The sequence below is a fragment of the Geotrypetes seraphini genome, chromosome 5 (genome assembly GCF_902459505.1).
Source record: "Geotrypetes seraphini chromosome 5, aGeoSer1.1, whole genome shotgun sequence".
NCBI classification, from domain to species: domain Eukaryota; kingdom Metazoa; phylum Chordata; class Amphibia; order Gymnophiona; family Dermophiidae; genus Geotrypetes; species Geotrypetes seraphini.
In genome coordinates this window covers 271,833,401-271,847,637 of record NC_047088.1, presented here as the reverse complement: position 1 = coordinate 271,847,637, position 14,237 = coordinate 271,833,401, and the positions used below count along the sequence as shown (strand labels likewise).

Genomic DNA, 14,237 nt, shown 5'->3' with positions numbered 1-14,237 from the left:
AAATGACACAATCTGTGTCTTGCGAAACTTTAATGAAGCTACATCTATCTTGTCTGCTGATAAAACACCTACCCTCTGCAATGTCCTTCCAACACGTGCTCAGTTGTTCAAACATCTAACTGTTACTGCGACGGATTCATCAATTATTTCTTCCATAAAGAAACATTTTGAACAGTTAATCACCACTTATTTCCCAGTTTATCCATTACACAGCATTGCTTCTCTGTTACACCCATGTCTGAAAAATAATGCAGTTATCTTCACAGAAGATGAAAAAACACAGGCAATCGTATCTTTAAAGAGGTTGTACGAAGAGATTGAAATTGAAGACCCCTCAACTTCAAAACTGGAACAACGTTCAACACTTCCAGAGATCGACACAGTGGATGAACTCCCAGGGCCAGGTCCCTCCAAAAGAAGGAAAATAGATGCAACCGTTGGTTTCCTGAGTGATTTTTTTGAAACGTTATCACCTCGGAAGGCTGCTGTTAATGAGGTGGATAGCTATCTTTGTTCTACTGATTTAGATGCTGATGTTTTAAGATTTTGGAGAAATAAACAGAAATGCTGGCCAAAATTAGCAAAAGTTGCACAAGGGATACTGTGCATTCCAGCTACCAGCACATCTTCAGAGAGGGCATTCTCAATTGCAGGAAGGACTGTGGAAGAAAGGAGAACTAGACTGAATCCAGAGATTGTGGATGATTTGTTGTTCATCCACGGGTTAAAAAATAAGGACAATTAAAAGTACATGTCGTGTTTTGTTTTTGTATAGTTATTAAGTAATATTTAACAAAGTTTTAAAGTTTTACAGTATGTTTCCTTTAAACGTAAATAAAGAAAATTATATAAAATCGTACCCGTTTGAGGCTTTTATGTATGCGACGGTGACGGTGACGGGGCGGTGAATGGGGTTGCAGTGGCGGTGACGGGGTGGTGAATGGGATGGCAGTGGCGGTGACGGGGCGGTGAAGGGAATGGCGGTGACGGGGCGGTGCAGAGGATGGTGAGACGGGGACGGGGCGGTGACGGGGACCAATTTTTTCACCGTGTCATTCTCTATTTTCAACCTCTAACCAGTGGAGAAACAAAGTTTGGGTGTGAGCTTTGCCTATGTCTGTTGGTTGTGAAAGAGAAAAGGTCTGTTATATATTTAGGGGCTAAGCCATAAAGTACCTTGAAGCAAAAACAACCAAACTTGAATTTCACACGTGCCTCCATCGGCAGCCAATGTAGAAGTCGATAGGAAGGTGTTTCGTAATCAAACTTCTTCAGTCCACAAAGTAGTCTAACCGCTGCATTTTGTACCAGTTGCAATTGCCGCATATTCTTCCGGGGGAGTGCCAAGTAGGTGATGTTACAATAATAGAGTTGACTCAGTATAAGGGATTGTACCAGAATTCGAAATGATGAGACATCGAAGTAAGCTCTGATGGACCGAAGCTTCCAGAGGGTGAAAGATTTTTCTAATCAAGGAGTCTACCTGGTCTTTCATGGTCAGGCTCTGGTCCAGTGTTACTCCCAATACCTTCATAGTGGGTTGAATGGGATAACTAAAGTTATTGATGCACATTGATGCTTTAGTGTCAAATGGGTGTGGCGATGCTATGAAAAATTTTGTTTTCTCTGAGTTTAGTTTTAGTCTGAATTCAGTCATCCATTGCTCCATCTGATTTAGTACTTCTGTTGCTTTGGGGGTAACATCTGAGACAGAGTTAGTGAATGGGATAATTATCGTGAAGTCAGTGTAGCTAAATAGTTTTATCCCCAGCTGAGACAATTGTGCACCCAAATGAGGACATGTAAACATTGAAGAGCAAAGGGGATAATGGTGATCCTTGTGGCACGCCAGATGGATTGCTCCATGTGTCAGAGAGATCATGATTAAAACGGACTTGGTATGTGCGTGATATAAGGAAACCTCGAAACCAGTTCAGTACTTCTCCTCTGATTCCAATTGCGTCTAGGCATTGTAACAGTTTTCCATGGTCCACCAAGTCAAAGGCAGAGCTCATGTCAAATTGCATGATTAGGGTGTTGAGGCCCTTACTGAACAAGTAACACAAATTGTCCAGGATAGCCGCAATTACTGTATCAATGCTAAACAGAGGCCTAAAACCAGATTGAGTTTAATGCAGAAGAGAGAATTGGTCAAGATATTCCATTAGTTGGGTGTGTACCAATCCTTCCATGATTTTTACCATAAAAGGAATAGATGCTACTGGTCTATAGTTGGTTATTGATGTTGATGATTCTTTACAATTTTTTGGGATTGGGATTATTATAATATGACCATTATTAGTGAGGAATTTTCCATTGTTTAGGTTATTGGTTAGCTAATTCAATAGAGCTAGTTTAAAGTCTAATGGAGCTGCTTTCATAATTTCTGGGGGACATGAGTCCAGGACATAATATGATTTAGAGCAGGGGTGTCCAACCTTTTGGCTTCTCTGGGCCGCATTGGCCGAAAAAAAATGTTTCTGGGGCCGCGCAAACATGCAAACACTGCAGCAAGACAAGAGGAGGGAGGCAGCAAGACGGTAAACACCCAGGGGCAGCAGAGGAAAACACTGCATTGTCCTCAACCGGGGCTGCACAAAATATTTCATGGGGCCGCATGTGGCCCTCGGGCTGCAGGTTGGACACCCCTGATTTAGAGTATTTGTTATATAATTTGATGTAGTTATTCCATTCTGAATTGTGGAAGGAACTCCAGATCATGTCCACTGGTATTTCATTTCTTTGTATATCAATTGATTGATGTTCATATGCAACAATTGTCGAATAGTTATTTTTTAGGTTTTTGATTTCTGAATCGAAATGTTGTGCTAGATCATTTGCTGAGGGTAGCTTGGTATTATGCATGGGTTGAGTGTAGCGTGTGGTGTCAAATAAATTTGTAACTATGTTGAACAGTTCTTTTGTATTGGCTCCTTTTGAGCTAGTATTAGATGAGTTAATTTTGGATAAGTAAAAAGTTTTACGTTTTTCTTTTATCTGTTGTTTGTAGAGTTTTATGTTGGATCTCCAGTTGTTTTGGTCTGACAGTCCCCTACATAGGCCTTGAATGAAAAATACATTTTTGTTTATTTGTTTTCTTTCTAAACTCCTGAGAATGAGAAACCATTTGTTTCTGAATATCGTGCCATGTGTTTTCTGGAAAATTACCCTCATATAGACCCCCTTTCTTGTCAAAATATTTGTGTACAATATCTGTGAGTTCTTGAAAATCAAAAGGGTTCATATTTGAGGCTGCAGTCTGCCTTGGTACCTGGGCCTTGCTCATCCCTGTCTGTGTGTAGCCTTTGAGATTGAAATGCTCCCACTGATGAAGGAGGGAGACTTTAGTTAATAGATAGAAAAACGAGGTAAAGCGTGTTAGGCAAGAGTCATTGGCATAAATAATACACTTATGCCCACACTTGCCTACACTGGTTACTTCCTGAAATTTACAGGCAGAAGTTAAGCAGGAAAAAATATAAGAAGTTGGTTAGAAGAGGAGAGATGCCAGCTGCCAGTTCCAGTCCATACTGTGCCTTACACCAGGGCAGAGACTGACAAGAAATAGAATTAAAAGCACAAAGGAAAAAAAGTAAAAGTTATTAGTACAGATGTGGCGTGTCTTAATTGAGTGACTGTTTTAACTTTGGACCATGCTTTTCTTCAGAGCAGCTCAAATATTCTTACATGTAACACACTCTAACAAGCCTATAATAGCAAATCATATGCAAATTGGCATAGGTAAAACTATAAAGACTTTTGATAGTAAAATCTCACCAAATATAAAACCCAAAATATTACTGGAACTTTTCACAACTGTGTCATCCAGTCTAAAACAATTTAAGGATTCCAGAAGGTCTTTTGATTTCTATCTCACTCTGTCTATCAATCAAAATACAAAGTCTATTAATAAGTAAAATCTCACCAAGTATAAAACCCCACAATATTATTGGAACTTTTCACCAGTGTGCCATCCAGTCTAAAGTACAATCAATCTAAGGGTTTCCCAAGGTCTTTCGATTTCTATCTCACTCTGTCTATACTGCACAAGGCCTTTTGAGTTGAAAATACCATCTCTCACCTTGTCTTATGCAGCCAATAATCCTATTGCACAGTGCATACAAGAAAAAAATCCTGCCTATTTCATACATGAAAAAAAAATTTGAATTCTACTTACCCAGATGAAATCGTCAGGAAGGACCGAGACGAGCCCCCAAAATGTAAGGATTGTAGTGGCCCCCACAATGTTAGGTTGTAGGGGTTATGTTAGGCGCCCTTACAAAACGCCAGGTCCCGAGTTCAATACCATCACCGAAGATTCACCAGGAAGTAGACTCAAATAAGAAGCACAGCCAGAGGTGATGGCATAAAGAATATATTATAGAAATAGGCTTACAGAAAAGCAATATTTATAAGCATTACAATTAAGCATTACAATTAATGAGAGAGCAAAGCAGTTTCCCTGCCTTACAGAGTCCAGAAGGAAGCGTGAAGTTCCAGGGAGAGGCAGAGAGAGAGCGAAAAGGGGGATGGGGTAATGATCTAAGCTTGGGTTCCCAAGATAGAGAGAAGGGATAGAGAGATAGATAGCTCAAGAGATAGACCCATGTGTGTTGCAGAGAGGAGGCTTTTATAGCTTGGAATCTTATTCTGAATATAGAAACTATTGTATTTCCCAGTATCTTTCTGTTTAGAATTTGTAAACTGTTAGAAACAATGGTTAGTTTAATTGATAAGGAGGGTGTGATACTCCTAGTCAAAAACAACCTCAACATAAAAGTTCTAGACAAATACTCTACTCCCTACTTGGATCTTCTAGCCTGCCAACTATCCGATGATACACACAAAGGCACCATGACCTGCATTCTCTGCTACATAACACCAGGAAAATGGATCGCCTCAAAACATGTACTCGAAGACTTCATCTTCCACAACTCTCTAACGTCAACACATAACCTGCTCTTTGGAGACATAAACCTCCACTTAGAAGACCACACCTCCAAACAAGTTGAAAGTATACTCTCATACCTCAAAGCACTAACCTACCAGATTCTTAACCCCCAACCCACACATGAAAAAGGCCACCAACTAGATATTGCTGCATACATGACCCAACACCTTCATACACCTGAAATCCACATCTCAAACGGGGCCTGGCACCCCTCCCTCTGGTCAGACCACTATAAATACACCTTCAACATCAACTGGGCTCAATGCAATAACAAATATCAACCTCACAAAACCCCCTTCAAAACCCACCACATTCTGGGGCAAAGCAGACCACGCAATTGATTCCATAGACCCCATAGAATTCATATCCCAATGGCGAACCTTAAGTGAAACAATCCTGAATGAGCTAGCACCAGTAAAATCAAAATACAGAATCTGCAGACCGTCTGACAAATGGTTCAATACCGAACTTCTCCAACTCAAAAGGCATTGCAGACAACTGGAAAGAGACTGGAAAAAAAAAGAACCAAGAACACACTAAAATAGCATGGAGAAGCCTAATTAAACAATATAAGATCAAACTCAAGGAAAATCAAAAAGCTTACTACTCCAAACTGGTAGGCATGGAGGCCCTAGACACAAAAAAACTATTCATACTAGTAAAAAAACCTCACTGATACTAAACCTTTCCTAGCCGCACAAGGAAACCACCCTCCAACAGCTACCCAACTTGCAGACCACTTCAAAAACAAGATTACTACGATCAGGACCTCTTTCAACAACACACGCACCCACCTCAACGAGATAATAACAAACCCTACAATAGGAGAAGCCATTGCAGCAGACAGGACCTGGATCGACTTCCCAGTAGTACATTGGTCTGCTATGAACCGACTCTACAGAAAATACAGCCAAGCATCATGCGACCTGAACAACTGTCCCACATATCTGATAACAAATGTCTCCTCCAAATTTAGAGCTAGCCTCATGCAATGGATACAAACCACGCTCACGGAAGGTCAATTCCCACAGGACCTAGGAGAGATCATAATCACCCCAATTGTGAAAGATCATAAAGGCCCAATAGATATCCCCTCCAACTACAGACCCATCGCTTCAATACCAATATATGTTAAACTAATAGAAGGACTAGTTGCACAATACCTCAATAACTACCTGGAAGACCACAACCTACTTCACCCCTCTCAATCAGGGTTCAGAACCAACCATAGCACGAAGACACTACTAGTAACCCTACTAGAAACAGTCCGACAGCACCTTAGCAAAGGCAGAAGGATGCTGATAATTCAACTTGATCTCTCTGCTGCATTTGACCTGATTGATCACTCCATACTACTACAGATACTTGAAGCCATAGGGATCTCAGGCAGGGTATACAATTGGTTCCAAGGATTCCTTAAATCAAGAACATACAGAATAAAGACAAACTATCTTAAATCAGAACCTTGGTTGAACCCCTGTGGAGTTCCACAAGGATCACCACTGTCACCTACGCTCTTCAACCTCTTTATATCCTCCCTTGGGACCACTCTAGATAACCTAAATGTAACATCATTCAGCTATGCAGACGACATCACCATACTCCTCCCCTTCGATTCACCAGATTCCTCTTCAACAGAAAAACTGAAAAAAACACTAGAAGCAGTAGAAAAATGGATGATAGACCACAAATTGAAGCAGAACTCAGACAAAATAAAATTTCTTTTGCTCGAAAAGGCCAAAACCCCATCCATTATAGAATTAGAAATAAATGCCACCAAATACCCAATACAGTCTACTCTTAAACTCCTAGGAGTGATGATAGATAGATGCTGCACAATGCAGGTCCAAATCAACAAGACTACCCAGAAAGCATTTTTAACCATGCGCAATTTACGAAAAATAAGAAAATTCTTCGACAAAGAGCAATAAAGGCTCATAGTCTAATCCCTAGTCCTAGGTCTAGTGGACTATTGCAATATCCTCTATCTACCATGCCCTGCAAACATGATAAAACAATTACAGACTGTACAAAACACAGCTCTCAGATTGATCTACTCGCTAAGTAAATTTGACCACATCACCACTGCCTACCTAGACTCACACTGGTTACCTATACAAGCACAAATTCAATTCAAATTATACTATCTATTATTCAAAGCAATAAATGGCACTGCCCCCACTTCCTAAACAACCGCCTAAATCAGAACCTTACTACTAGACAAAGGAGAACTCAGACCCAATTTACCTATCCCCCATTCAAAGGTACTCAGTGCAAGAAAATGTTTGACAACCTACTAGCAACGCAAGCAGCGAAACTTGACCACTCCATCTCCAACTTGCTGACAACAACGAGTGACTTCAAATCATTTCGAAAAGAAATCAAAACCCTGCTATTCAAAAAATTTTCCAGATATCTTAACTTTTCCCCTTGTCCTTCCCCTCCCTTGTAAATTCCCCCTCAAAGTCTCTTCCTCTATTACAATATTTCTGGTCAAAGTCTCAACCATGTAAACAGCTCCCTAAACTGTAATTCTCCTGGAAATGTCCAGTTATCTTTTTTGTAATCCAAAATCCTAAATTGTACTTTTCCTGGAAATGTCCAGTTAGCTTCTTTTGTAATCCGCCTAGAACTGCAATGTACGGGCGGAATAGAAGTCACTAATGTAATGTTACACAGTTTCGTTTTTACTAATTTTCTAAAACTAAGATAGGATGAGGAGTGCATGACAATGTTACCCAGCAAGTCATTCAGTTTATCCGCCTGGAATCTTTTGTAACTGCAGGCCTTTATTGTTGGGTGAGTAAATATGTTGAATTTACATGTGGGCCTAATAGTGCCTTATTGAAGCAGAGACAAGAAAATTTAAATAAAACTCTAGCCTCGAGGGGCAGCCAGTGAAGTTTTGGTAATAGGGACTTATGTGTTCCCATCTTTTTAAACTGAAAATCAGACGTACTGCCAAATTTTGAATAATTCAGAGTTTTTGAAGGGTTTTCTTGAAAGATCCCAAGTAAATAATGTTGCAATAGTCCAGCATGCTTAGGATAGATGTTTGTACCAGTAGACGGAATGATGCTGCATCAAAGTATTTTTTGATGGTACTTAGCTTCATAATGTTGAGAAGCATTTTCTGGTCAGTAGATCCGTGTGAGCGTCTAAAGTGAGATATCGGTCGAGAGACACTCCCAGAATTTTTATGGAATCGAAAATGGGGAAGTCCTGGCCGTTCAAGGAGATTTTTGAATCTTTGATTTTATCGTTTGGGCTCACCAGAAAAAATTTGGTTTTATCAGAGTTAAGTTTCAGTTTGAATTCTGTCGACCATAATTCGATTTGTTTTAGGACGAATGCCAGGTGATTCTTTGTCTCGGAGGTGAGGTTTGTGAGGGGAAGGACTATGGTGATGTCATCTGCATAGATATAGAATTTGACTTTTAAGCTTTGCAGTAGATTCCCCAGAGGGGCGAGATAGATGTTAAACAGGGTAGGGGATAAAGGGGAGCCCTGCGGAACTCCGCAAGTGTTTGTCCGCAAGTGCCCTCTTGTTCTCCCTACCTTGGAGAAGGTGAACAACCTGTCCTTATCTACTAAGTCTATCCCCTTCAGTACCTTGAATGTTTCGAACTTGTCCCCTCTCAATCTCCTCTGTTCAAGGGAGAAGAGGCCCAGTTTCTCTAATCTTTCACTGTACGGCAGCTCCTCCAATCCCTTAACCATCTTAGTCGCTCTTCTCTGGACCCTTTCGAGTAGTACAGTGTCTTTCTTCATGTACAGCGACCAGTGCTATACGCAGTACTCCAGGTGAGAGTGCAGTGGCCCGGTGCAGTGGCATGATAACCTTCTCCGATCTGTTCGTGATCCCCTTCTTAATCATTCCTTGCATTCTGTTCGCCCTTTTCGCCACCGCCGCACATTGCGCGGACGGTTTCATCAACTTGTTGATCATAACTCCCAAATCCCTTTCCTGGGAGGTCTCTCCAAGTACCACCCTGGACATCCTGTATTTGTGCATGAGATTTTTGTTACTGACATGCATCACTTTACATTTGTCCACGTTGAACCTCATCTGCCATGTCGATGCCCATTCCTCGAGCCTGATTATACCACGTTGTAGATCTTCGCAAACCCCCTGCGTTTTCACTACTCTGAATAACTTCATATCGTCCGCAAATTTTATCACTTCGCTCGTTGTACCTATGTCCAGATCGTTTATAAAGATGTTGAAGAGCACGGGTCCAAGCAACGATCCCTGCGGCACCCCACTGGTGATGCTCTTCCAGTCCGAGTATTGTCTATTTACCCCCACTCTCTGTTTCCTATGTTTCCTTGCAAAGAAATTAAAACTAGAAAAGGACACCAGAAAGGGATAAAGACCATCCTTTCCATAGACTACTTGAACTCATAATGAAACAGACAAGGAGGTAGGAACATTGAGGAAATAGTTGGTTAACTCATACTAGGAACACAGTAGAAGGAATTCAGTAGATATACCCAGAAAGTGTGTATATATATATATATATATATATATATATATATACAGCAAATATAGTATTCTCTAGAGCAGGGATCTCAAAGTCGGGTTTTCAGAATTTCCCCCATGAATATGCATGAGATCTATGTGCATGCACTGCTTTCAATGCATATTCATTGGGGAAATCCTGAAAACTCGACTGGATTGTGGCCCTCAAGGAGGGACTTTGAGATCCCTGCTCTAAAGTATATTAGGGTGAAGATAGTGAGCAAATATTGTATACTCATTTAAAGAGACTAAATATAAATGATACCTAAATGCATCAAACCACCAGTGAATACCATCTGAAGCGGTTTTGAAAACCATCACAGAAACACCCAAACTCTGTAATACCATCACAAAAGCTCATGTAAACCACTCTGGATTGACTCTCCAGTCATTAGTAGCAATATAGAATCTTTATTTAAACAAAAAACCATCATGTGGGTAGGGTCTAGACAGCTGCTAGGCATCCAATAAAATGGAGGCTTACACATGGCTTGGCACCTTTTAAGGCTGGTCAATATGCACTTAGTATGCATCCTTCCACCATGCAATGTCACCTTCCTGATTGATATTTGCTATAGATCTTATACAATGGGGTTACCACATTAAGGTACTGAGCATGGCTTGCATAGAAAAGTATATTCTTTGCCACTTCGAGATACCCAGTAATTCACCAACTCCCAGTTGCTCTGCTATATCTGTATTCCACTATTGCTATTATTATTATTAATTTACCTATTTCCAAGTTCACCTCACTATTCTAATTGGATATTACACTGACATTTGGTTATTTTACTATAGTCATACAAGCCACAACCTCTGTCCACCATCTTGAGTGAACCTCTCATAAGGGTGGTTAAGAAATTTTAATAAATAAAGGAGGCAGGTTATTATTCCCTTCAATTACTGCTCACTTACTCTACTGAGACCACATCCTGTTTATCATATCTGTTTGTAAGATCTGTGGAGCAGGTACTGGCCGGTACTGCACATGGCAGGTACTGTTTTAGAAATAAGTATTAGTCTTAGCAATATTTCTCTCTCTCCGTTTCTTTTCACCCTTTGTCCTAGCCTAACTAATCATACACTCTGTCCCAGGATACTCTGATTCTAGCTCGGGTATAAACCTTCATCTTCACCTAACAGAATGATATCTTTGCTGCATAACTCACCACAGCATTCTTCGGGTTGGCCTGCTCATCTCGCATGTCTTGTAGCTCTTGAGTTGTAGCACTGTGAACACGACTCAGGACATTAAACCAGTCACTGTGGTGCAAGAGAGGGAAGAACATTTTAGAAAAACACTTGAGAAAGACTGGTTTGACTTGAAATCCAGAAAACAACTGATGAGAGTCACAGACCTGAGTAAGATACCAAGTACGACCAAAACCTTTATTCTAAACCTCTCAATTCAGAAACGACAAGTAATTTAAATTCATAAATCCATTATGGTTTTACTTCTAGAGGGCACTAGAACGTGGATAAAAGTAAGAAGTGCCTAGATGACTGCAGGAGGGACAAAAAAGCAAAAAAAAACAAAACAAAATCCAAACTTCAATAAAATTGTTGTAACACAAGGAATAAAGAGGACCCGACACAGTCCGTGTTTTGGCAGTGTGCCTTCCTCAGGACTTTATTGCTATATAGAGGTCAATAAAAACCAAAACAGCAGAGCGCAGTCCTCTTAGATGTTTTCTTCCTTGGGTTACAACATTTGTATTAGTTTTTAAGACACGCTTGTGAGGTTTGTTTGTGTTTTTTATTTTTGTGTCCTTCCTGCAGTCATCAGGGTACTTATTTCTTTTATCCACTTTCTTTGTGGACTTATTTTTGTGGATTTTACCTGCTCCTTTTTTGGCGTCTTTTACCTCTAGAGCAGTGGTCTCAAACCTCAAACCCTTTGCAGGGCCACATTTTGGATTTTTAGGTACTTGGAGGGCCTCAGAAAAAAATAGTTAATGTCTTATTCAAGAAATGACAATTTTGCATGAGGTAAAACTCTTTATAGTTTATGAATCTTTCCTTTTGGCTAAGTCTTAATAATAATATTGTAATTTATAGCTAAAGAGAAATGATCAAGAAACTTTTATTTTATTTTTGTGATTATGATAAAACATACCGAGGGCTTGAAAATAGTACCTGGCGGGCCGCGCGTTTGAGACCACTGCTCAAGAGAGACCATTCTAGCCCTTCGTATACTGCTGTTTACTCAACTGATTACGTATAAACCAAAGGCTGTCTGGGCTCTGCTGCATTGCTGCTGATTGAGCTGATTGGGCTGCTCTAGACCATAAGAACATTAGAAGTTCCTGCTGCTGGGTCAGACCAGTGGTCCATCATGCCCAGCAGTCTGCTCCCGCGGCGGCCACCAAGCCGAAGACCAGTGCCCTGAGACCAGTCCTACGTTCCGGTTCAGCAGGAACTTGACTAACTTTGTCTTGAATCCCTGGAGGGTGTTTTCCCCTATAACAGCCTCCGGAAGAGCGCTTTCCACCACTCTCTGGGTGAAGAAGAACTTCCTTATGTTTGTACGGAATCTGTCCCCTTTTAAGTTTAGAGAGTGCCCTCTCGTTCTCCCTAACTTGGAGAGGGTGAACAACCTGTCTTTATCTACTAAGCCTATTCCCTTCAATATCTTGAATGTTTTTATCATGTCCCCTCTCAGTCTCCTCTTTTCAAGGAAGAAGAGGCCCAGTTTCTCTAATCTCTCACTGTATGGCAACTCCTCCAGCCCCTTTACTATTTTAGTCGCTCTTCTCTGGACCCTTTCGAGCAGTACGTATAGTAGTGCTGGACACACTATTCCAGGTGAGGGCGTACCATGGCCAGGTACAGCGGCAAGATATACAATGTTGACCGGGTCACCCTTGTCTAGCTGCCTGTTTACTCCCTCGAAGAAGTGCCGCCAGTTCATCAAGCAAGATCTTCCTCTGCTGAAACCATGCTATTTGGTCCTCATCAGATCGTGTCCATCAAGGTGCTCAATGATGCGGTCCTTTATCAGCGCCTCTAACTATCTTTCCCGGTACCGAGGTCAGACTCACCGGTTTGTAGTGTCCCAGATCACCCCTCGAACCTTTCTTAAAGATCGGTGTAACATTTGCCACCTTCCAGTCTTTGGAACCCTTCCCAATTTGATCAACAAATTGGCTATCAGTTCAGGTATAGTCACTTTCAGTTCCTTGATTACCCTCGGATGGATGCCATCCGGTCCTGGATATTTATCATTTTTTAACCTATCAATCTGCCAACATACCTCTTCTAGACTTACCATCAATCCTGTCAGTTTCCCATCTTCGTTTTCCACGTATAGCCTGTCGGCTTCCGGTATGTTGCGTATATCCTCTTCAGTAAACACAGACGCAAAAAATGTGTTCAGTTTGTCGGCGATGGCTTTGTCCTCCTTTAGGACTCCCTTCATTCCTCGGTCATCCAATGGCCTAACCGTTTCCTTCGTGGGTCATTTCCCCTTAATATATCAAAAGAACAGCTTGAAGTTTTTCACCTCCTTGGCTATTTTTTCCTCTTAGTCTCTTTTGGCCCCTTTTACCACCTTAAGGCACCTGCTTTGATGTCTGTGCTTTTTCCAGTTATCATCCATTTTTGACCTTTTCCATTCCTTAAACGAAGTCTTCTTGTCTCTGATCGCTTCCTTCACTGCTACAGTGAGCCACACCGGTTCCTTGTTCTTTTTCCTCTTGTATCCCTTGTTGATACGCGGTATATATAGATTTTGCGCCTTGGTGACTGACCTTAAAAAGGGACCATGCTTGCTCTAGCGTCTTTACAGTGCTTATCCTATTCTTGATTTTCTTCCCCACCATGAGTCTCATCCCTTCGTAATTCCCTTTTCAGAAGTTCAGCGCCGTGGCCATCATTCTGGATCGATGTTTCATCCCCGTGTCCAGGTCAAAGCAGATCATATTATGATCAATGGTTCCCAGCATCCCCTCTACTTCTACACCTTGCGCCGGTCCTCGTAGCCCATTTAAAACTAAGTCCAGAATTGCGTTTCCTCTTGTATTTTCCTTGACAAGTTGTTCCAGGAAGCAATCGCCTATAGCATCCAGGAACTTGGTATCCCTACTGCAGCCAGGAGGTGCATAGGTTCCAGTCTATCCCCGGATAATTGAAGTCGCCCATGATAATTGGGATGCCTCCTTTGCAGTTGCGTTTAATCTCATCCGTCATTTCTCCATCAGTTTCTTTGGACTGCTCTGGGGGTCGGTAGTAGATAAGAACATAAGAAGTTGCCTCCACTTGGCCAGACCAGAGGTCCATCTCGCCCAGCGGTCCTCTCCCGCAGTGGCCCATCAGATCCGCGACCTGTGAAGTTTCTGACCACTTCTATAACCTACCTCAAGTTCTATCTGTACCCCTCTATCCCCTTATCCTCCAGGAACCTATCCAAACCTTCCTTGAACCCCTGTACCGAGTTCTGGCCTATCACTTCCTCCGGAAGCGCATTCCATGTGTCCACCACCCTCTGGGTAAAAAAGAACTTCCTAGCATTTGTTCTAAACCTTTCCCCTTTCAATTTCTCTGAGTGACCCCTAGTGCTTGTGGCTCCCCACAGTTTGAAGAATCTGTCCTTATTTACTTTCTCTATGCCCTTTAGGATTTTGAAGGTTTCTATCATGTCCCCTCTAAGTCTCCTCTTCTCCAGGGAGAACAGCCCCAGCATTTTTAACCTGTCAGCGTATGAAAAATTTTCCATACCTCTTATCAGTTTAGTCGCCCTCCTCTGCACTCCCTCGAGTACCGCCA

General features: G+C 41.5%; 1 protein-coding gene across 1 annotated transcript in view; it reads right to left on the bottom strand.

Moving 5' to 3' along the window:
• Positions 1-14,237, bottom strand: part of LOC117360428 (unconventional myosin-X-like) — a 483,786-nt gene that overhangs the window by 232,358 nt on the left and 237,191 nt on the right. The window contains exon 29 of the mRNA XM_033944140.1: positions 10,643-10,736. Coding sequence (XP_033800031.1) covers positions 10,643-10,736 — 94 coding nt within the window. The remainder of the gene's footprint in view (positions 1-10,642; positions 10,737-14,237) is intronic.